The following is a 25550-nucleotide window of genomic DNA, read 5'->3' as shown; positions in this document are numbered from 1 at the left end:
CATGGCGGAGGCTTAGTCAAGCTAGTCGTCTTGACTACTTTCTTATGCCATTCTCTCTGGCACCAAAAGTTTAAAAAGTGTTGATAGGGGACAGAATGTGGTCGGATCATCACATAATTGACATATACAGTTGAAGTCAGAAGTTTACATACACTTAGGTTGGAGTCATTACAACTTGTTTTTCAACCACTCCACACATTCCTTGCTAATAAACTATAGTTTTGGCAAGCCAGTTAGGACATCAACTTTGTGCATGACACAAGTAATTTTTCCAACAATTGTTTACAGACAGATTATTTCACTGTATCACAATTCCAGTGGATCAGAAGTTTACATACACTAAGTTGACTGTGCCTTTAAACAGCTTGGAAAATTCCAGAAAATTATGTCATGCCTTTAGAAGTTTCTGATAGGCTAATTGACATCATTTCAGTCAATTTGAGGTGTACCTGTGGATGTATTTCAAGGCCTACCTTCAAAGTCAGTGCCTCTTTGCTTGACATCATGGGAAAACCAAAATAAATCAGCCAAGACCTCAGAAAACAATTGTAGACCTCCACAAGTCTGGATCATCCTTGGGAGCAATTTCCAAACGCTTGAAGGTACCACAATCGTCTGTACAAACAATAGTATGCAAGTATAAACACCATGGGACCACGCAGCCGTGGTACAACTCAGGAAGAAGACGCCTTCTCTATCCTAGAGATTAACGTACTTTGGTGCAAAAAGTGCAAATCAATCCCAGAACAACAGCAAAGGACCCGGTGAAGATGCTGGAGGAAACAGTATCAAAAGTATATATATCCACAGTAAAAACGAGTCCTATATCGACATAACCTGAAAGGCCACTCAGTAAAGAAGAAGCCACTGCTCCAAAACCGCAATAAAAAAGCCAGACTATGGTTTGAAACTGCACATGGGGACAAAGATCGTACTTTTTGGAGAAATGTCCTCTGGTCTGATGAAACAAAAATAGAACTGTTCGGCCATAATGACCATCGTTATGTTTGGAGGAAAAAGGGGTAGGCTTGCAAGCCGAAGAACACCATCACAACTGTGAAGCACGGGGATGGAAGCATCATGTTGTGGGGGTGCTTTGCTGCAGGATGGACTGGTGCACTTCACAAAATAGATGGCATCATGAGGTAGGAAAATTATGTGGATATATTGAAGCATCATCTCAAGACGTCAGTCAGGAAGTTAAAGCTTGGTCGCAAATAGATCTTCCAAATGGACAATGACCCCAAGCATACTTCCAAAGTTGTGGCAAAATGGCTTAAGGACAACAAAGTCAAGGTATTGGAGTGGCCATCACAAAGCCCTGACCTTAATCATATAGAAAATGTATGGGCAGAACTGAAAAAGCGTATGTGAGCAAGGAAGCCAACAAACCTTACTCAGTTACACCAGCTCTGTCAGGAGGATTGGGTCAAAATTCCCCCAACTTATTGACCCAAGTTAAACAATTTAAAGGCAATGCTACCAAATACTAATTGAGTGTGTGTAAACTTCTGACCCACTGGGAATGTGATGAAAGAAATAAAAGCTGAAATAAATCATTTTCTCTACTATTATTTTGACATTTCACATTCTTAAAATAAAGTGGTGTTCCTAACTGGCCTAAGACAGGGAATGTTTACTAGGATTAAATGTCAGGAATTGTGAAAAACTGAGTTTAAATATATTTGGCTAAGGTGTATGTAAACTTCCGACTTCAACTGTATATTACTCTTACAGAATTTACACGTGGGCGAGGATACTGGAAATTTAAGCAAAGCCTACTAGATGATAAATTGATTAGAACTAGGAGAGTATAATTTATAACTGACTTTTTCAGACATAACCTAGGTACAGCAGATCCCCTTATTGTATAGGACACTTTTAAAATGTGCCTTCAGAGGCCATGCAATTCAGTATTCATCTATAAAACGAAATAAATGTAGATCAAAAGAGTCCATTTTAACAAAGGAAATTGAAGGACTAACAGCACAGTTAGACAGCAATAAAAACTGTAACACAGAATAAGTTAGAGGAAAAATGCAATATAGAAATGCTACCAAAACAATGTATTGAAACTTATTACAAACGATGGAGTCACGCATGATTCACTGAATGATATTTTGAAAGGGGAAGTAAAGTACTTTGAGAATATGTTTTCGTTTCAGTCTCCTCCATCTCCACTAACTGAAACTAATTGTATGGATTTTTTTCCTAATAATAATAATGTAAAATTAACATCTGTACAGAAAGACTCACGTGAAGGCCAAATTACAGAGGAGGAACTTCTTGATGCAATTAAAACCTTTAAGGCTGGGAAAACTCCAGGGCTGGATGGTATACCAGTGGAAGTATACAAACTTTTTTTGATATACTCAGAGGACCATTATTAGCATGTTTTAACCACTCCTATATAAATGGTAGATTATCAGACATGCAACAAGAAGGTCTGATATCATTATTACTGAAACAGGACCCACGTGGTATATACAGTGGGGGAAAAAAAGTATTTAGTCAGCCACCAATTGTGCAAGTTCTCCCACTTAAAAAAATGAGAGAGGCCTGTAATTTTCATCATAGGTACACTTCAACTATGACAGACAAAATTTATTTGCAGATTATGGTGGAAAATAAGTATTTGGTCAATAACAAAAGTTTATCTCAATACTTTGTTATATACCCTTTGTTGGCAATGACAGAGGTCAAACGTTTTCTGTAAGTCTTCACAAGGTTTTCACACACTGTTGCTGGTATTTTGGCCCATTCCTCCATGCAGATCTCCTCTAGAACAGTGATGTTTTGGGGCTGTTGCTGGGCAACACAGACTTTCAACTCCCTCCAAAGATTTTCTATGGGGTTGAGATCTGAAGACTGGCTAGGCCACTCCAGGACCTTGAAATGCTTCTTACGAAGCCACTCCTTCATTGCCCGGGCGGTGTGTTTGGGATCATTGTCATGCTGAAAGACCGAGCCACATTTCATCTTCAATGCCCTTGCTGATGGTAGGCTTTGTTACTTTGGTCCCAGCTCTCTGCAGGTCATTCACTAGGTCCCCCCGTGTGGTTCTGGGATTTTTGCTGGGATTTTTGCTCTCTGTTCTTGTGATCACTTTGACCCCACGGGGTGAGATCTTGCGTGGAGCCCCAGATCGAGGGAGTTATCAGTGGTCTTGTATGTCTTCCATTTCCTAATAATTGCTCCCACTGTTGATTTCTTCAAACCAAGCTGCTTACCTATTGCATATTCAGTCTTCCCAGCCTGGTGCAGGTCTACAATTTTGTTTCTGGTGTCCTTTGACAGCTCTTTGGTCTTGGCCATAGTGGAGTTTGGAGTGTGACTGTTTGAAGTTGTGGACAAGTGTCTTTTATACTGATAACAAGTTCAAACAGGTGCCATTAACACAGGTAACGAGTGGAGGTTAGAGGAGCCTCAGGTCTGTGAGAGCTAGAAATCTTGCTTGTTTGTAGGTGACCAAATACTTATTTTCCACCATAATTTGCAAATAAATTAATAACAAATCCTACAATGTAATTTTCTGGATTTTTTTTCTCATTTTGTCTGTCATGAAGTGTACCTATGATGAAAATTACAGGCCTCTCTCATCTTTTTAAGTGGGAGAACTTGCACAATTGGTGGCTGACTAAATACTTTTTTGCCCCACTGTATAAAGATCCAGTCTATTTAAAAAAAAAAAATGATACCTCTTACACTTCAGTGTTGTGATGTAAAATGCTTGGCGCATAGAATTAAAAAAGTATTGTCAGATATGTTTCATCCTAATCAGACAGGTTTTTTCCATGGACAATACATTGGAGATTATATAATATATATAAGACAAGTACTGGAAACAATAGAAATCTATGAAATATCGGGGACACCAGGCCTGGTCTTCAAAGCTGATTTTGAAAAGGCTTCTGATAAAGTACGACTGGAGTTTATATATAAATGCCTAGAATATTTCAATTTTGGGGAATCTCTTATAAAATGGATTAAGGTTTTGTATAGTAACCCTAGGTGTAAAATAGTAAATAATTGCTACATCTCAGTAATTGTTAAACTATCTAGAGGAGTAAAACAATGTTGTCCACTATCGGCATATCTATTTATTTTTGACATTGAAATGTTAGCTATTAAAATTAGATCAAACAATAATATTAAGGGATTAGAAATCCGTGGCTTAAAAACTAAGGTGTCATTGTTCGCTGATGATTCATGTTTTCTTTTAAAACCACAATTAGAGTCTCTCCACGGCCTCAGAGGATCTAGATACTTTTGCTATCCTCTCTGGATTAAAATCAAATTATATTATGTATTGGATCACTAAAAAAATGCATATTTTACAATACTGTGTAGTTTACCAATTAAATGGTCTGACGGAGATGTGGACATACTCGGTACACAAATCCCAAAATAAATAAATGATCTCATTCCAATACATTTTTTATAGAAAGTTAGCAAAAATAGATCTTGCTTGAGTTTACCTATTTTGCCTACACCTAGTGACCTGCTTTTTAAATTCTATGAACAAAAAAATATTACATTTTATTTGGAATGGCAAGTCAGAAAAAATTAAAAGGGCCTATTTATATAACAAATATGAATTCGGAGGGCAGAAATTATTAAAAACATTAAAGCATTAGACCTCTCACTAAAGGGATCAGTCATGCAAAAGTTATATTTAAATCCAAATGGGTTCTCTAGTAAATTGGTAGGAATGTCTCATCCTATGTTCAAGAATGGCGCTTTTCCCCTTTATTCAGATTACAGCTGCTCACTTTCGGTTGTTTGAAAAGGAAATAATCTCCAAAATATCGTTATTTTTTAAACAAGCCTTAGAAAGTTGGTTGCAATTTCAGTTTAATCCACCTGAAAAGACAGAACAAATAATACAACAAATATTGTGGTTAAACTCAAATATACTAATTGATTAAAAAAAACATATTTTTCGAAGAAATGTTTTAAAAAGGTATAATTTTTGTGAATGATATCATAAATAGGACTGGTGGAGTTATGTCACACATGCAGCTAACACAGACATATGGAAATGTCTGCTCTACACAAAATTACAACCAATTAATTACAGCATTACCACAAAAATGGAAGAGGCAAGTAGAAGGGGGAAAAAGTAAGGAACTTGTATGTCAGCCCTGTATTAAAGAACATAAATGGTGAAAGAAAAGTGTGATAAATAAAAACATATACCAATTTCATTTAAGGACCAAAAAACTGACAGCTTTGCCATATAAATTGCAAAATAGTTGGGGAGAGATTTTCGATGTACCTATTCCTTGGCACATGGTTTATGAATTGATACGCAAAACTTCTAATTTTTCAATTAAAATTACTATACAAAATTCTTGCAACCAATAGAATGTTATATATTTGGGGGATACAATCTTTTCCAGCTCTGCAGATTTTTCTGTGAGGAGGCAGTGTCATTAGATAATTTATGTTGATATTGTCCATATGGAGTTCGTTTTTGGTCACAGCTCCAGGAATGTCTGAAGAATTGCAACATTTGCCTAGAACTAACGCTGCAGATAGCAATACTGGGTGATTTGAAAAGCCATAGTCAATCAATCAATAATATAATTATTATTTTAGCAAAAAAATATATTTTAATTTACAATCTGTAGAAGCTATGAGAATAGAAAGGTTCAGTACTTTTGTGAAGCATCACAGCACAGTTGAAAATATATGGCAAATAGAAATCCAAAATGGAGGATGTTGAGAGATCGATGGGAGGGGTTGAATGGAGCTGAAGGGTGGGACTAATAACAAGATAACCAATACGGGGTCTGTAAAATGTATATAGGTTCAGAAATGTTGTGAAATAGCACAGTTACAAATAGAAATCAAACTGGATGGACATCAGAAATAGAGGATGGAATAAAAACAAACAAAATATTACTATTGTAAAATAGATTGTGTATGTAAAATGTGTATAAGATGCATAAACTGAAGGTAGAAGCCTAAGTGTTATTGTTTATTAGTTTACTCCAATTGGAGGAGTACCATCCTAGGGTTTGCGGGAAATAATAAAGGTATATTCTACAAAAAAAAATGGTGTATGTCTATATAGGTATGTATAGGTTATATAGGTATCTAGGTCTGTATACAGTGCCTTGCGAAAGTATTCGGCCCCCTTGAACTTTGCGACCTTTTGCCACATTTCAGGCTTCAAACATAAAGATATAAAACTGTATTTTTTTGTGAAGAATCAACAACAAGTGGGACACAATCATGAAGTGGAACGACATTTATTGGATATTTCAAACTTTTTTAACAAATCAAAAACTGATAAATTGGGCGTGCAAAATTATTCAGCCCCCTTAAGTTAATACTTTGTAGCGCCACCTTTTGCTGCGATTACAGCTGTAAGTCGCTTGGGGTATGTCTCTATCAGTTTTGCACATCGAGAGACTGAAATTTTTTCCCATTCCTCCTTGCAAAACAGCTCGAGCTCAGTGAGGTTGGATGGAGAGCAGTTTTCAGTTCTTTCCACAGATTCTCAATTGGATTCAGGTCTGGACTTTGACTTGGCCATTCTAACACCTGGATATGTTTATTATTGAACCATTCCATTGTAGATTTTGCTTTATGTTTTGGATCATTGTCTTGTTGGAAGATAAATCTCCGTCCCAGTCTCAGGTCTTTTGCAGACTCCATCAGGTTTTCTTCCAGAATGGTCCTGTATTTGGCTCCATCCATCTTCCCATCAATTTTAACCATCTTCCCTGTCCCTGCTGAAGAAAAGCAGGCCCAAACCATGATGCTGCCACCACCATGTTTGACAGTGAGGATGGTGTGTTCAGCTGTGTTGCTTTTACGCCAAACGTTTTGCATTGTTGCCAAAAAGTTCAATTTTGGTTTCATCTGACCAGAGCACCTTCTTCCACATGTTTGGTGTGTCTCCCAGGTGGCTTGTGGCAAACTTTAAACGGCACTTTTTATGGATATCTTTAAGAAATGGCTTTCTTCTTGCCACTCTTCCATAAAGGCCAGATTTGTGCAATATACGACTGATTGTTGTCCTATGGACAGAGTCTCCCACCTCAGCTGTAGATCTCTGCAGTTCATCCAGAGTGATCATGGGCCTCTTGGCTGCATCTCTGATCAGTCTTCTCCTTGTATGAGCTGAAAGTTTAGAGGGACGGCCAGGTCTTGGTAGATTTGCAGTGGTCTGATACTCCTTCCGTTTCAATATTATCGCTTGCACAGTGCTCCTTGGGATGTTTAAAGCTTGGGAAATCTTTTTGTATCCAAATCCGGCTTTAAACTTCTTCACAACAGTATCTCGGACCTGCCTGGTGTGTTCCTTGTTCTTCATGATGCTCTCTGCGCTTTTAACGGACCTCTGAGACTATCACAGTGCAGGTGCATTTATACGGAGACTTGATTACACACAGGTGGATTGTATTTATCATCATTAGACATTTAGGTCAACATTGGATCATTCAGAGATCCTCACTGAACTTCTGGAGAGAGTTTGTTGCACTGAAAGTAAAGGGGCTGAATAATTTTGCAAGCCCAATTTTTCAGTTTTTGATTTGTTAAAAAAGTTTGAAATATCCAATAAATGTCGTTCCACTTCATGATTGTGTCCCACTTGTTGTTGATTCTACACAAAAAATACAGTTTTATATCTTTATGTTTGAAGCCTGAAATGTGGCAAAAGGTCGCAAGGTTCAAGGGGGCCGAATACTTTCGCAAGGCACTGTATGTATGCATATGTGTATGTGTATGTATATGGATATATATATTGACCCCAAAAATAGGGGGGATTGGAAATTATGCAGACAATCACATTGATAGATTTTTTCTTCCTTCTGCAATATTAAGCTGATCCACCCCTAGAAACAAATAAAAATAAAAAATAAAATTACTGTAAAAAAATCCCCTTGGATTGATGAGGAATTTAAAAATTGTATGGTTGAGAGGGATGAGGCAAAGGATATGGCAATTAAGTCTGGCAGCCCTATTGATTGGCAATCGTACTGAAAATTAATAAATCATGTGAGTAAAATAAATGAAAAGTAACTACACTATGAAACAAAAATAAATTATATCAAGAATAATAGTAAAAAGCTTTGGGCACCTTAAATTACATTTTGGGGAAAAAAGACAACTCGGCTCCTTCATTTATTGAATCAGATGGCTCATTCATCACAAAGCCCACTGATATTGCAAACTACTTGAATGACTTTTTCATTGGCAAGATAAGCAAACTTAGGGATGACATGCCAGCAACAAACGCTGACACTACACATCCAAGTATATCAGACCAAATTATGAAAGACAAGAATTGTACTTTTGAATTCTGTAAAGTCAGTGGGGAAGATGTGACAAAAATATTGTTGTCTATCAACAATGACAATCCACCAGTGTCTGACAATCTAGATGGAAAATTACTGAGGATAATAGCAGATGATATTGCCACTCCTATTTGCCACATCTTCAATTTAAGCCTACTAGAGAGCGTGTGCCCTCAGGCCTGCAGGGAAGCTAAAGTCATTCGCTACCAAAGAATAGCAAAGCCCCCTTTACTGGCTCAAACAGCTGACCAATCAGCCTGTTACCAACCCTTAGTAAACTTCTGGAAAAAATTGTGTTTGACCAGATACAATGCTATTTTACAGTAAACAAATTGCCCAACAGAAATTCAGCATGCTTATAGGGAAGGACACTCAACAAGCACAGCACTTACACAAATGACTGATGATTGGCTGAGAGAAATTGATGATAAAATGATTGTGGGGGCTGTCTTGTTAGACTTCAGTGCAGCTTTTGACATTATCGATTATAGTCTGCGGCTGGAAAAACGTATGTGTTATGGCTTTACACCCCCTGCTATAATGTGGATAAAGAGTTACTTGTCTAACAGAACATAGAGGGTGTTCTTTAATGGGAGCCTATCAAATATAATCCAGTTAGAATCAGGAATTCCCCAGGGTAGCTGCTTCGGCACCTTGCTTTTTAAAATATTTACTGACTTTGAGCAAAGCCAGATGACTCTACACTATACATGTCAGCTACGACAGCGACTGAAATGACTGCAACACTCATCAAAGAGCTGCAGTTAGTTTCAGAGTGGGTGGCAAGGAATAAGTTCGCCCTAAATATTTCTAAAACTAAAAGCATTGTATTTGGAACAAAACACTCACTGAACCCTAAACCTCAACTAAATCTTGTAATAAATAATGTGGAAATTGAGAAAGTTGAGATGATTAAACTGCTTGGAGTAACACCAGATTGTAAACTGTCATGGTCAAAACATATTGATGCAGTAGTAGCTAAAATGGGGAGAATTCTGTCAAAAATAAAGCGATGCTCCGCCTTCTTAACAACACTATCAACAAGGCAGGTCCTACAGACCCTAGTTTGTTGCACCTTGACTACTGTTCAGTCATGTGTTCAGGTGGCACAAAAAAGGACTTGCAATTGGCTTAGAACAGGGCAGCACGGCTGGCCCTTGGATGTAGACAGAGAGTTAATATGAATCATTTGCATTTTAATCTCTCCTGACTGAAAGTGGAGGAGAGATTGACTTCATCACTACTTTTATTTATGAGAGGTATTGACAAGTTGAATGCACCGAGCTGTCTGTCTAAACTACTGGCACACAGCACGGACACCCATGCATACCCCACAAGACATGCCGCAAGAGGTCTCTACACAGTCCCCAAGTCCAGAACAGACTATGGGAGGCACATAGTACTACATAGAGCCATGACTACATGGAACTCTATTCCACATCAAGTAACTGATGCAAGCAGTAAAATTAGATTTAAAAAACAGATTAAAAAAAACACCTTATGGAACAGAGGGGACTGTGAAGCAACACACATATTGGCACAGACACACACGCACACACACACACACACACACACACACACACACACACACACACACACACACACACACAATGGATAACATACGCACTATACATACACATGGATGTAGATATGTGGTAGTGGTGCCTGAGGGCCCACAGTGTGTTGTGAAATCTGTGAATGTATTGTAATGTTTTTAAAATTGTATAACTGCCTTAATTTTGCTGGACCCTGGGAAGAGCAGCTGCTGCCTTGGCAGCAGCTAATGGGAATCCTTAATAAATACAAATACAAATAGAAATAACCCCACCGCCACCATGGGGCACTCTGTTCAGAACGTTGACATCAACAGACTGCTCACCCACACAACGCCATTCACACGGTCTGCGTTTGTGAGGCCGGTTGGACGTGCTGCCAAATTCTCTGAAACAACGTTGGAGGCAGCTTATGAAAGAGAAATGAACATTCAATTATCTGCAAGCAGCTCTGGTGGACATTCCTGCAGTCAGCATGCCAATTGCACACTCCCTAAAAACTTTAGACATCTGTGGCATTGTGTTGTGTGACAAAACTGCACATTTTAGAGTGGCCTTTTATTGTCCCCAGCACAAGGTGCACCTGTTTAATGATCATGCTGTTTAATCAGCTTCTTGATTTGCCGCACCTGTCAGGTGGATGGATTATCTTGAAATGCTCACTAACAGGGATGTTAACAAATTTGTGCACAACATTTGAGAGAAATAAGCTTTTTGAGCATATGGAACATTTCTGGGATCTTTTATTTCAGCTCATGAAACATGGGACCAACACTTTACATGTTGTGTTTATATTTGTATTCGGTGTACATTTACACACTATGAGGTTGGAATAATACTGTGAAATTTAGAAAATTGTGATAATGCCCTTTGAGTGTAAGAGCCAATAACAGCTAGTTTTCAGTTTTCCCCTCCCCACTCAGATCACTACCAGAGAAAATACTTGCATGAGAAATTGCTCTTGCTAACAAGATATTTTTTGTTTCTTTTTGACCATTTTAATTGAAAACCTAGAAATGAAATGAAATTGTTACCCAGAAATACTTTTATATTGAGATAAAAACAGCTGCATTGGGCCTTTAAGAGATCCTGGGGAGAACATTGCTTTAGCAAGACAACCTTCGTGTTGGGTCATTCTGAAGTCAGTCAAACCTACACCACCATCTGTTGGCCACTCAGAAAATAACACAATATAACCTCAACAACCCACCACCGGGGGCCTCCCGAGTGGCACAGCGATCTAAGGCACTGCAACACTTGAGCCGTCACTACGGCCCAGGGTTTGATCCTAGGCTGAGACACAGCCGGCCGTGACCGGGAGACCCATGAGGCGGTGCACAATTGGCCCAGCGTCGTCCGGGTTAGGGGAGGGTTTGGCCGACCGGGATGTCCTTTCATGTCCCTTCATGTCCCATCATGCTCTAGCTACTCCTTGTGGGGGGCCGGACGCCTGCAAGCTGACTCCGGTCGGCAGTTGTACAGTGTTTCCTCTCACAAATTGGTGCGACTGGCTTACGGGTTAAGCGAGCAGTGTGTCAAGAAGCAGTGCTGCTTGTCAGGGTCGTTTTTCAGATGACACATGGCTCTCGACCTTCGCCTCTCCTGAATCCGTACAGGAGTTGCAGCGAAGGGACAAGACTGTAAGTACCAATTGAATATCACGAAAGTGGGGAGAAAAAAGCTTTAAAAGTACAAAAAATAAAAGAAAAACAACCCACCACCTAAAGCTGCACACCTTAACCCCCTTGTATGTGTCTCTGGTCGTGGTGTACATCTCAGAGTAGAGCTTATTTACTGAGATCAGATAAGAATCGTTCCCATATCCCCCTTTCCTGTGTGTGTGTGTGTGTGTGTGTGTGTGTGTGTGTACACTCACCACATTGTGACAGGGAGTAAAGACATCACTGTAGAGTAGAGCACACTCTCTCTTGGCGTACGGCTGTCTACCCAGGTCTCCTTCACACGCTCTCTTCACCACATAGTCACTCTCACACTGACACACACACACAGAGACAAAGTTGGTGGGTGCCTGATGTCTCCAAAATCTTACAGGTAGACCCTAGAGAGGCAGGAGACTGGGCTGAGGGGTTGAAGCGAGGGGGCGGGGGGGGGGGGGGGGGGGGATATACACTGCTCAAAAAAATAAAGGGAACACTTAAACAACACAATGTAACTCCAAGTCAATCACACTTCTGTGAAATCAAACTGTCCACTTAGGAAGCAACACTGATTGACAATACATTTCACATGCTGTTGTGCAAATGGAATAGACAACAGGTGGAAATTATAGGCAATTGGCAAGACACCCCCAATAAAGGAGTGGTTCTGCAGGTGGTGACCACAGACCACTTCTCAGTTCCCATGCTTCCTGGCTGATGTTTTGGTCACTTTTGAATGCTGCCGGTGCTTTCACTCTAGTGGTAGCATGAGACGGCGTCTACAACCCACACAAGGGGCTCAGGTAGTGCAGCTCATCTAGGATGGCACATCAATGCGAGCTGTGGCAAGAAGGTTTGCTGTGTCTGTCAGCGTAGTGTCCAGAGCATGGAGGCGCTACCAGGAGACAGGCCAGTACATCAGGAGACGTGGAGGAGGCCGTAGGAGGGCAACAACCCAGCAGCAGGACAGCTACCTCCGCCTTTGTGCAAGGAGGAGCAGGAGGAGCACTGCCAGAGCCCTGCAAAATGACCTCCAGCAGGCCACACATGTGCATGTGTCTGCTCAAACGGTCAGAAACAGACTCCATGAGGGTGGTATGAGGGCCCGACGTCCACAGGTGGGGGTTGTGCTTACAGCCCAACACCGTGCAGGACGTTTTGCATTTGCCAGAGAACACCAAGATTGGCAAATTCGCCACTGGCGCCCTGTGACCTTCACAGATGAAAGCAGGTTCACACTGAGCACGTGACAGACGTGACAGAGTCTGGAGACGCTGTGGAGAACGTTCTGCTGCCTGCAACATCCTCCAGCATGACCGGTTTGGCGGTGGGTCAGTCATGGTGTGGGGTGGCATTTCTTTGGGGGGCCGCACAGCCCTCCATGTGCTCGCCAGAGGTAGCCTGACTGCCATTAGGTACCGAGATGAGATCCTCAGACCCCTTGTGAGACCATATGCTGGTGCGGTTGGCCCTGGGTTCCTTATAATGCAAGACAATGCTAGACCTCATGTGGCTGGAGTGTGTCAGCAGTTCCTGCAAGAGGAAGGCATTGATGCTATGGACTGGTCCGCCCGTTCCCCAGACCTGAATCCAATTTAGCACATCTGGGACATCATGTCTCGCTCCATCCACCAACGCCACGTTGCACCACAGACTGTCCAGGAGTTGGCGGATGCTTTAGTCCAGGTCTGGGAGGAGATCCCTCAGGCCACCTAATCAGGAGCATGCCCAGGCGTTGTAGGTAGGTCATACAGGCACGTGGAGGCCACACACACTACTGAGCCTAATTTTGACTTGTTTTAAGGACATTACATCAAAGTTGGATCAGCCTGTAGTGTGGTTTTCCACTTTAATTTTGAGTGTGACTCCAAATCCAGACCTCCATGGGTTGATAAATTAGATTTCCATTGATCATTTTTGTGTGATTTTGTTGTCAGCACATTCAACTATGTAAATAAAAAAGTATTTAATAAGAATATTTCGTTCATTCAGATCTAGGATGTGTTATTTTAGTGTTCCCTTAATTTTTTTGAGCAGTATATATATATATTTCCACTTCAAAACTAAAGACAAATAACAAGGAAATATTCTCCAAGTTCCCCCTTTTAGGCAGCCATTACTCTGGGAATAATATTTTATCTTTAGAGACATGGTAAATTGGCTGTGTTCGCAGGTTGGCGTTTATTGCCGTGACTCATGTACTGGAGGCAGCTCTGCAGTGTGGTTAAAAGCTGGCACAGCCACAGAGTCACAAAACCTTAGCCTAACCTTAACCCTGACATCACCACACTGCTAACCCTAATGCCTAAAGGCCTTTGTAGACTGTATGTCAGATTCAGTGGTTTACGATTATCATGTCACACAGTGCAATGTTACCAAATTCAAAATATTGATATAAACCTGTCCAGATTGCACAATTTGCTTCAGTTCTGTCGTCACATTCTGCTATTTGTTTGTGAGGCTACGTCAGCCGACATAGGCTACATCAACTGCAGCAGTGTATTTGATCTGTGCATGTCCCAGTCCCAGCAGAGCATATCCCAGTCCCAGCAGAACATGTCCCAGCAGAGCATGTCCCGGCCCCAGCAGAACATGTCCCAGTAGAGCATGTCCCAGCCCCAGCAGAACATGTCCCAGCAGAGCATGTCCCAGCCCCAGCAGAACATGTCCCAGCAGAACATGTCCCAGCAGAACATGTCCCAGCAGAGCATGTCCCAGCCCCAGCAGAACATGTCCCAGCCCCAGCAGAACATGTCCCAGCAGAGCATGTCCCAGCCCCAGCAGAACATGTCCCAGCAGAGCATGTCCCAGCCCCAGCAGAACATGTCCCAGCAGAGCATGTCCCAGCCCCAGCAGAACATGTCCCAGCAGAGCATGTCCCAGCCCCAGCAGAACATGTCCCAGCCCCAGCAGAACATGTCCCAGCCCCAGCAGAACATGTCCCAGCCCCAGCAGAACATGTACCAGCAGAGCATGTCCCAGCAGAACATGTCCCAGCAGAGCATGTCCCAGGCCCAGCAGAACATGTCCCAGCCCCAGCAGAACATGTCCAAGCCCCAGCAGAACATGTCCCAGCAGAGCATGTCCCAGCAGAGCATGTCCCAGCACCAGCAGAGCATGTCCCAGCCCCAGCGGAACATGTCCCAGCCCCAGCATAACATGTCCCAGCAGAGCATATCCCAGCAGAGTATGTCCAAGCAGAGCATGTCCCAGCAGAGCATATCCCAGCAGAGCATGTCACAGCAGAGCATGTCCCAGCAGAGCATGTCCCAGCCCCAGCAGAACATGTCCCAGCAGAGCATATCCCAGCAGAGCATGTCCCAGCCCCAGCAGAACATGTCCCAGCAGAGCATGTCCCAGCCCCAGCAGAACATGTCCCAGCAGAGCATATCCCAGCAGAGCATGTCCCAGCCCCAGCAGAACATGTCCCAGCAGAGCATGTCCCAGCCCCAGCAGAACATGTCCCAGCAGAACATGTCCCAGCAGAGCATGTCCCAGCCCCAGCAGAACATATCCCAGCAGAACATGTCCCAGCAGAGCATGTCCCAGCCCCAGCAGAACATGTCCCAGCAGAGAATGTCCCAAGAGAACATGTCCCAGCAGCGCATGTCCCAGCAGAACATGTCCCAGAAGAGCATGTCCCAGCAGAACATGTCCCAGCAGAGCATGTCCCAGCCCCAGCAGAACATGTCCCAGCAGAACATGTCCCAGCAGAGCATGTCCCAGCAGAACATTTCCCAGCAGAGCATGTCCCAGCCCCAGCAAAACATGTCCCAGCAGAACATGTCCCAGCAGAGCATGTCCCAAGAGAACATGTCCCAGCAGCGCATGTCCCAGCAGAACATGTCTGAGCAGAGCATGTCCCAGCAGAACATGTCCCAGCAGAGCATGTCCCAACCCCAGCAGAACATGTCCCAGCAGAACATGTCACAGCAGAGCATGTCCCAGCAGAACATGTCCCAGAAGAGCATGTCCCAGCAGAACATGTCCCAGCAGAGCATGTCCCAGCAGAACATGTCCCAGCAGAGCATGTCCCAGCCCCAGCAGAACATGTCCCAGCAGAGCATGTCCCAGCCCCAGCAGAACATGTCCCAGCCCCAGCAGAACATGTCCCAGCCCCAGCAGAACATGTCCCAGCCCCAGCAGAACATGTACCAGCAGAGCATGTCCCAGCAGAACATGTCCCAGCAGAGCATGTCCCAGGCCCAGCAGAACATGTCCCAGCCCCAGCAGAACATGTCCAAGACCCAGCAGAACATGTCCCAGCAGAGCATGTCCCAGCAGAGCATGTCCCAGCACCAGCAGAGCATGTCCCAGCCCCAGTGGAACATGTCCCAGCCCCAGCAGAACATGTCCCAGCAGAGCATATCCCAGCAGAGTATGTCCAAGCAGAGCATGTCCCAGCAGAGCATATCCCAGCAGAGCATGTCACAGCAGAGCATGTCCCAGCAGAGCATGTCCCAGCCCCAGCAGAACATGTCCCAGCAGAGCATATCCCAGCAGAGCATGTCCCAGCCCCAGCAGAACATGTCCCAGCAGAGCATGTCCCAGCCCCAGCAGAACATGTCCCAGCAGAACATGTCCAAACCTCAGCAGAACATGTCCCAGCAGAGCATGTCCCAGCCCCAGCAGAACATGTCCCAGCAGAACATGTCCCAGCAGAGCATGTCCCAGCCCCAGCAGAACATGTCCCAGCAGAACATGTCCCAGCAGAGCATGTCCCAGCCCCAGCAGAACATGTCCCAGCAGAACATGTCCCAGCAGAGAATGTCCCAAGAGAACATGTCCCAGCAGCGCATGTCCCAGCAGAACATGTCCCAGAAGAGCATGTCCCAGCAGAACATGTCCCAGCAGAGCATGTCCCAGCCCCAGCAGAACATGTCCCAGCAGAACATGTCCCAGCAGAGCATGTCCCAGCAGAAGATTTCCCAGCAGAGCATGTCCCAGCCCCAGCAAAACATGTCCCAGCAGAACATGTCCCAGCAGAGCATGTCCCAAGGGAACATGTCCCAGCAGCGCATGTCCCAGCAGAACATGTCCGAGCAGAGCATGTCCCAGCAGAACATGTCCCAGCAGAGCATGTCCCAACCCCAGCAGAACATGTCCCAGCAGAACATGTCACAGCAGAGCATGTCCCAGCAGAACATGTCCCAGAAGAGCATGTCCCAGCAGAACATGTCCCAGCAGAGCATGTCCCAGCAGAACATGTCCCAGCAGAGCATGTCCCAGCCCCAGCAGAACATGTCCCAGCCCCAGCAGAGCATGTCCCAGCCCCAGCAGAACATGTCCCAGCAGAGCATGTCCCAGCAGAGCATATCCCAGCCCCAGCACAACATGTCCCAGCCCCAGCAGAACATGTCCCAGCAGAGCATTTCCCAGCCCCAGCAGAGCATATCCCAGCCCCAGCAGAACATGTCCCAGCCCCAGCAGAGCATGTCCCAGCCCCAGCAGAACATGACCCAGTCCCAGCAGAACATGTCCCAGCCCCAGCAGAACATGTCCCAGCCCCAGCAGAGCATGTCCCAGCCCCAGCAGAACATGCCCCAGCCCCAGCAGAGCATGTCCCAGCCCCAGCAGAGCATGTCCCAGCCCCAGCAGAACATGTCCCAGCAGAGCATGTCCCAGCAGAGCATATCCCAGCCCCAGCACAACATGTCCCAGCCCCAGCAGAACATGTCCCAGCAGAGCATTTCCCAGCCCCAGCAGAGCATATCCCAGCCCCAGAAGAACATGTCCCAGCCCAGGCAGAGCATGTCCCAGCCCCAGCAGAACATGTCCCAGTCCCAGCAGAACATGTCCCAGCCCCAGCAGAGCATTTCCCAGCCCCAGCAGAGCATATCCCAGCCCCAGCAGAACATGTCCCAGTCCCAGCAGAGCATGTCCCAGCCCCAGCAGAACATGTCCCAGCCCCAGCAGAGCATGTCCCAGCCCCAGCAGAACATGCCCCAGCCCCAGCAGAGCATGTCCCAGCCCCAGCAGAACATGCCCCAGCCCCAGCAGAGCATATCCCAGCAGAGCATGTCCCAGCCCCAGCAGAACATGTCCCAGCCCCAGCAAAGCATGTCCCAGCCCCAGCAGAACATGTCCCAGCAGAGCATGTCCCAGCCCCAGCAGAGCATGTCCCAGCCCCAGCAGAACATGTCCCAGCCCCAGCAGAGCATATCCCAGCCTCAGCAGAACATGTCCCAGCCCCAGCAGAACATGTCCCAGCAGAGCATGTCCCAGCCCCAGCAGAGCATGTCCCAGCCCCAGCAGAACATGTCCCAGCCCCAGCAGAGCATGTCCCAGCCCCAGCAGAACATGCCCCAGCCCCAGCAGAGCATTTCCCAGCCCCAGCAGAGCATATCCCAGCCCCAGCAGAACATGTCCCAGCCCCAGCAGAGCATGTCCCAGCCCCAGCAGAACATGTCCCAGTCCCAGCAGAACATGTCCCAGCCCCAGCAGAGCATTTCCCAGCCCCAGCAGAGCATATCCCAGCCCCAGCAGAACATGTCCCAGTCCCAGCAGAGCATGTCCCAGCCCCAGCAGAACATGACCCAGCCCCAGCAGAACATGTCCCAGCCCCAGCAGAACATGTCCCAGCCCCAGCAGAGCATATCCCAGCCCCAGCAGAACATGTCCCAGCCCCAGCAGAACATGTCCCAGCAGAGCATGTCCCAGCCCCAGCAGAGCATGTCCCAGCCCCAGCAGAACATGTCCCAGCCCCAGCAGAGCATGTCCCAGCCCCAGCAGAACATGCCCCAGCCCCAGCAGAGCATGTCCCAGCCCCAGCAGAACATGCCCCAGCACCAGCAGAGCATATCCCAGCAGAGCATGTCCCAGCCCCAGCAGAACATGTCCCAGCCCCAGCAAAGCATGTCCCAGCCCCAGCAGAACATGTCCCAGCAGAGCATGTCCCAGCCCCAGCAGAGCATGTCCCAGCCCCAGCAGAACATGTCCCAGCCCCAGCAGAGCATGTCCCAGCCCCAGCAGAACATGCCCCAGCCCCAGCAGAGCATATCCCAGCAGAGCATGTCCCAGCCCCAGCAGAACATGTCCCAGCCCCAGCAAAGCATGTCCCAGCCCCAGCAGAACATGTCCCAGCAGAGCATGTCCCAGCCCCAGCAGAGCATGTCCCAGCCCCAGCAGAGCATGTCCCAGCCCCAGCAGAACATGTCCCAGCAGAGCATGTCCCAGCAGAGCATATCCCAGCCCCAGCAGAACATGTCCCAGCCCCAGCAGAACATGTCCCAGCCCCAGCAGAGCATGACCCAGCCCCAGCAGAACATGTCCCAGCCCCAGCAGAACATGTCCCAGCAGAGCATGTCCCAGCCCCAGCAGAACATGTCCCAGCCCCAGCAGAGCATGACCCAGCCCCAGCAGAACATGTCCCAGCCCCAGCAGAACATGTCCCAGCAGAACATGTCCCAGCCCCAGCAGAACATGTCCCAGCCCCAGCAGAGCATGTCCCAGCCCCAGCAGAACATGTCCCAGCCCCAGCAGAACATGTCCCAGCCCCAGCAGAACATGTCCCAGCCCCAGCAGAGCATGTCCCAGTCCCAGCAGAGCATGTCCCAGCCCCAGCAGAGCATGTCCCAGCCCCAGCAGAACATGTCCCAGCCCCAGCAGAGCATGTCCCAGCCCCAGCAGAACATGTCCCAGCCCCAGCAGAGCATATCCCAGCAGAGCATGACCCAGCCCCAGCAGAACATGTCCCAGCCCCAGCAGAGCATGTCCCAACCCCAGCAGAGCATGTCCCAGCCCCAGCAGAACATGTCCCAGCAGAGCATATCCCAGCCCCAGCAGAGCATGTCCCAGCCCCAGCAGAGCATGTCCCAGCCCCTTGCAGAACATGTCCCAGCAGAACATGTCCCAGCAGAGCATATCCCAGCCCCAGCAGAGCATGTCCCAGCCCCAGCAGAGCATGTCCCAGCCCCTTGCAGAACATGTCCCAGCAGAACATGTCCCAGCAGAGCATGTCCCAGCCCTAGCAGAACATGTCCCAGCAGAGCATGTCCCAGCCCCAGCAGAACATGTCCCAGCAGAGCATGTCCCAGCAGAGCATGTCCCAGCCCCAGCAGAACATGTCCCAGCCCCAGCAGAGCATGTCCCAGCCCCAGCAGAACATGTCCCAGCCCCAGCAGAGCATATCCCAGCCCCAGAAGAACATGTCCCAGCCCCAGCAGAACATGTCCCAGCAGAGCATGTCCCAGCCCCAGCAGAGCATATCCCAGCCCCAGCAGAACATGTCCCAGCCCCAGCAGAACATGTCCCAGCTCCAGCAGAACATGCCCCAGCCCCAGCAGAGCATATCCCAGCCCCAGCAGAACATGTCCCAGCCCCAGCAGAACATGTCCCAGCAGAGCATGACCCAGCCCCAGCATAACATATCCCAGCCCCAGCAGAACATGTCCCAGCAGAGCATGTCCCATCCCCAGCAGAACATGTCCCAGCCCCAGCAGAGCATGTCCCAGCCCCAGCAGAACATGTCCCAGCCCCAGCAGAGCATATCCCAGCCCCAGTAGAACATGTCCCAGCCCCAGCAGAACAAGTCCCAGCAGAGCATGTCCCAGCCCCAGCAGAGCATGTCCCAGCCCGAGCAGAACATGTCCCAGCCCCAGCAGAGCATGTCCCAGCCCCAGCAGAACATGCCCCAGCCCCAGCAGAGCATATCCCAGCAGAGCATGTCCCAGCCCCAGCAGAACATGTCCAAGCCCCAGCAAAGCATGTCCCAGCCCCAGCAGAGCATGTCCCAGCCCTTTGCAGAACATGTCCCAGCAGAGCATGTCCCAGCAGAGTATGCCCCAGCCCCAGCAGAGCATATCCCAGCAGAGCATGTCCCAGCCCCAGCAGAACATGTCCAAGCCCCAGCAAAGCATGTCCCAGCCCCAGCAGAGCATGTCCCAGCCCTTTGCAGAACATGTCCCAGCAGAGCATGTCCCAGCAGAGTATGTCCCAGCCCCAGCAGAGCATGTCCCATCCCCAGCAGAACATGTCCCATCCCCAGCAGAACATGTCCCAGCCCCAGCAGAGCATGTCCCAGCCCCAGCAGAACATGTATCAGCCCCAGCAGAGCATATCCCAGCCCCAGCAGAACATGTCCCATCCCCAGCAGAACATGTCCCAGCCCCAGCAGAGCATGTCCCAGCCCCAGCAGAACATGTATCAGCCCCAGCAGAGCATATCCCAGCCCCAGCAGAACATGTCCCAGCCCCAGCAGAACATGTCCCAGCAGAGCATGTCCCAGCCCCAGCAGAGCATATCCCAGCCCCAGCAGAACATGTCCCAGCCCCAGCAGAACATGTCCCAGCCCCAGCAGAACATGCCCCAGCCCCAGCAGAGCATATCCCAGCCCCAGCAGAACATGTCCCAGCAGAGCATGTCCCAGCAGAGCATGTCCCAGCCCCAGCAGAACATGTCCCAGCCCCAGCAGAACATGTCCCAGCAGAGCATGACCCAGCCCCAGCATAACATGTCCCAGCCCCAGATGAGCATGTCCCAGCCCCAGCAGTGCATATCCCAGCCCCAGCAGAACATGTCCCAGCCCCAGCAGAACATGTCCCAGCCCCAGCAGTGCATATCCCAGCCCCAGCAGTGCATATCCCAGCCCCAGCAGAACATGTCCCAGCCCCAGCAGAACATGTCCCAGCCCCAGCAGTGCATATCCCAGCCCCAGGAGAGCATATCCCAGCCCCAGATGAGCATGTCCCAGCCCCAGCAGTGCATATCCCAGCCCCAGCAGAACATGTCCCAGCCCCAGCAGAACATGTCCCAGCCCCAGCAGAGCATGTCCCAGCCCCAGGAGAGCATATCCCAGCTCCAGCAGAACATATCCCAGCAGAGCATGTCCCAGCCCCAGCAGAACATGTCCCAGCAGAGCATGTCCCAGCCCCAGCAGAACATGACCCAGCCCCAGCAGAACATGTCCCAGCCCCAGCAGAACATGTCCCAGCCCCAGCAGAGCATGTCCCAGCCCCAGCAGAACATGTCCCAGCCCCAGCAGAGCATGTCCTAGTCCCAGCAGAGCATGTCCCAGCCCCAGCAGAGCATGTCCCAGCCCCAGCAGAACATGTCCCAGCCCCAGCAGAACATGTCCCAGCCCCAGCAGAGCATGTCCCAGTCCCAGCAGAGCATGTCCCAGCCCCAGCAGAACATGTCCCAGCACCAGCAGAACATGTCCCAGCAGAACATGTCCCAGCAGAGCATGTCCCAGCCCCAGCAGAGCATGTCCCAGCAGAGCATGTCCCAGCCCCAGCAGAGCATGTCCCAGCCCCAGCAGAACATGTCCCAGCACCAGCAGAACATGTCCCAGCACCAGCAGAACATGTCCCAGCAGAGCATGTCCCAGCCCCAGACGAGCATGTCCCAGCAGAGCATGTCCCAGCCCCAGCAGAGCATGTCCCAGCAGAGCATGTCCCAGCAGAACATGTCTCTCTCTATGCTTATGTGCCAGTGAAGTATGCATCTTAGAAACAGTTCACATACAAACGTTATAGTGTCTTGTGAAAAGTATTCAGACCCCTTGACGTTTTTCACATTTTGCTACGTTACAGACGTACTGTGAAAATTGATGAAATATATTTTTGTCCTCAAATCTACACACAATACCACATGAAAACAAAATGAAAACAAGATGATCAAAGATGATCAATGGGAACAGGATGCACCGGAGCTCAATTTCGTGTCTTATAGCAAAGGGTCTGAATAATTATGTAAATAAGGTATTTCTGTTTTTTTTTTTATATACTTGCAAAAAATTCTAAAAACCTGTTTTTGCTTTGTCATTATGTGGCATTGTGTGTAGATTGATAAAAAAAAACATAATCAATTTTAGAATAAGGCTGTAACATAACAAAATGTGGAAAAAGTCAAGAGGTCTGGATACTTTCCGAAGATACTTTGTTCCTTTGCACCCCATTATTTCTATCTCTACTTTGCACATTCTTCCACTGCAAATCTACCATTCCAGTGTTTTACTTGCAATATTGTATTTACTTTTTTTTTTTTTTTGCCTTTACCTCCCTTATCTCACCTCATTTGCTCACATTGTATATAGACTTATTTTTCTACTGTATTATTGACTGTATGTTTGTTTTACTCCATGTGTAACTCTGTGTTGTTGTATGTGTCGAACTGCTTTGCTTTATCTTGGCCAGGTCGCAATTGTAAATGAGAACTTGTTCTCAACTTGCCCACCTGGTTAAATAAAGGTGAAATAAATTAATAAAAATGTCCAAACAAATCAAATAGGCTTCCCCAAAAATGTTGATGGCTGATTTTGTGCATTTGTCAAAATCCCGTCAGGTAGCATGATTTCAGATGTCATGGAAACTACATTATTAGGGAAATCGTTCTTCTTGCAAAGCATGTAAATGTTTAAATCAAACTATTATATTAATCTGACTATTCACAATAATCTTCGCTGGGATCGGCTCGTAACACCAGGCCGCACTACACGATAAAGGCAAAACAATTCTGACACTGCCAGAACTTTGGCAGACTCTGGTACTTTATCGGCAGACCTAGGCCCTATCACACTGAACGAGCCAAGATGTTTGTCTGGGACTCCTTGACAATAAACGTCAACCTGCATTTAGTTCAGTATAGTTATTTTTCCATGTGGGAGTGGAGAGCAGATGGCTAAGAGTTTGCAGTTCCACTATGTGTGTGTCTGTGTGTGTACCTGTCCCAGGGCCCAGCTGTCTCCGAAGCCCTGAGCATTGCTGACCTCCATGTGGCTGGATGTGGTCATGTCATTCACTGTCACACTGTCAAAGTTCCCACACAGACCACTCAGGAGACCCTAGACAGACAGGGGGAAGGAAAGGATAGAGAAAGAAAAGGGAGGATTAGGGGTGGGGTGAGTGGTGACCTTTCAAAGTGGTCCAGCTCAGCACTGTTAAGAGAGAGAGATAGTGTGGTGTGTGTGTGTGTATCCTGACCTTCCAATGTGGTCCAACTCTGATGTGTACGGTCGTCTTGCGGTCCCAGAGAATGGTTAGGTCCTGGTAGGGAAAGTGGATTGCTGTGTAGTAGCCTGCTGACCACAGCTCAAATTCGGACCCCTTACCTACCACACTGGATGGACTCTGTAGAGTAGAGTTTATAAGACACACACCGGGCCAGACCCGGGTTAGGACACACCGGGATTGTCACATGTAGGGTCTGTACTGCCCACCAAGGAGGGCTCATGGACTTAATTGAGTGTGAAATGTGTGAGTGTGTGTGTGTGTGTGTGTGTGTGTGTGTGGTACACACAGGCTGGCCTGAGTTGTCGTTGAAGTAGATCTTGGTGAATCCAACATGGATGACCAGCATCTTCATACAGATGATCCCACTCTGATAACAATCCTTATTCTGGGCCACGATGGACACCTCACCATCTATACTCTGGAGAGAGAGAGAAAGAAAGAAAGAAAGAAAGAAAGAAAGAAAGAAAGAAAGAAAGAAAGAAAGAAAGAAAGAAAGAAAGAAAGAACGACCGAGAAAGATTAACCATCACCTACACAGAGATGAACCTGGAGAAGAGTCCCCTAAGCAAGCTGATCCTGGGGCTCTGTTTACAAACACAAACAGAGCCCCAGGACAGCAGCACAATTAGACCCAACCAAATCATGAGAAAACAAACAGATAATTACTTGACGCATTAGAAAGAATTAACAAAAAAACGTAGCAAACTAGAATGCTATTTGGCTCTAAACAGAGAGTAACCCATATTTATGTTTATTTATTTTCCCTTTAGTACTTTAACTATTTGCACAGCGTTATAACACTGTACATAACCATATGACATTTGAAATGTCTCTATTCCTTTGTGAGTGTAATGTTTACTGTAATTTTGTAATTGCTCATTTCACTTTTGTTTATTATAGAGAGAGAGAGAGAGAGAGAGAGAGAGAGAGAGAGAGAGAGAGAGAGAGAGAGAGAGAGAGAGAGAGAGAGAGAGAGAGAGAGAGAGAGAGAGAGAGAGAGAGAGAGAGAGAGAGAGAGAGAGAGAGAGAGAGAGAGAGAGAGAGAGAGAGAGAGAGAGAGAGAGAGAGAGAGAGAGAGAGAGAGAGAGAGCCGTGCTTATTATAGACACTTCAACTACACTCTCGGGAGAGAGAAAGAGTACTGTGTGCGTGTATGTGTAAGTGTGGTCTCTAGTGTGGTGTGCAGGTCTGTCCCTAGGGCAGGTAGAGTGCATTCCTGTTGCTCAGTGTTCCTTTACTGAGAGCCTCTGACATTTACAGGAACAGCATCACGTTCAGGGTCGTGGTCAGGAGGGAGCAACACACTGAACAATGCAGATAGAAATGTCATGAACAGAGCTGACATATATCTTAGTCTACCTGTCAGTTAGATGCATATCTGTTCTACACTATACATTAGGAACACCTGCTCTTTTCATGACAGACTGACCAGGTGAATCAAATCAAATTGTATTGTCACATGCGCCAAATACAACAGGTGTCGTAGACTTTACAGTAAAATCCTAACCAACAACGCAGTTAAGAAAAAAAGACCTAAAAAAAGAAATAAATAAAAGTAGAGAATAATTAAAGAGCAGCAGTAAAATAACAATAGCTGGGCTATATACAGGGGGTACTGGTACAGAGTCAATGTGGAGGCTATATACAGGGGGTACTGGTACAGAGTCAATGTGGAGGCTATATACAGGGGGTACTGGTACAGAGTCAATGTGGAGGCTATATACAGGGGGTACTGGTACAGAGTCAATGTGGAGGCTATATACAGGGGGTACTGGTACAGAGTCAATGTGGAGGCTATATACAGGGGGTACTGGTACAGAGTCAATGTGGAGGCTATATACAGGGGGTACTGGTACAGAGTCAATGTGGAGGCTATATACAGGGGGTACTGGTACAGAGTCAATGTGGAGGCTATATACAGGGGGTACTGGTACAGAGTCAATGTGGAGGCTATATACAGGGGGTACTGGTACAGAGTCAATGTGGAGGCTATATACAGGGGGTACTGGTACAGAGTCAATGTGGAGGCTATATACAGGGGGTACTGGTACAGAGTCAATGTGGAGGCTATATACA

General features: G+C 46.9%; 1 protein-coding gene across 1 annotated transcript in view; it reads right to left on the bottom strand.

Annotated features, from left to right (window-relative positions):
- The window catches only part of otogl (otogelin-like), a 66925-nt gene that overhangs the window by 24731 nt on the left and 16644 nt on the right, over positions 1-25550 (bottom strand). The window contains exons 24-27 of the mRNA XM_036934224.1: positions 23761-23892; positions 23445-23591; positions 23186-23305; positions 11742-11858 (exon numbers count right to left, since the gene is read on the bottom strand). Of these exons, the coding sequence (XP_036790119.1) occupies positions 11742-11858; positions 23186-23305; positions 23445-23591; positions 23761-23892 (516 nt within the window). The remainder of the gene's footprint in view (positions 1-11741; positions 11859-23185; positions 23306-23444; positions 23592-23760; positions 23893-25550) is intronic.

The sequence above is a fragment of the Oncorhynchus mykiss genome, chromosome 2 (assembly GCF_013265735.2).
Source record: "Oncorhynchus mykiss isolate Arlee chromosome 2, USDA_OmykA_1.1, whole genome shotgun sequence".
Taxonomy (NCBI): Eukaryota; Metazoa; Chordata; class Actinopteri; order Salmoniformes; family Salmonidae; genus Oncorhynchus; species Oncorhynchus mykiss.
The sequence above is the reverse complement of the archived record's forward strand: the minus strand, read 5'-3'. Positions and strand labels throughout refer to the sequence as shown.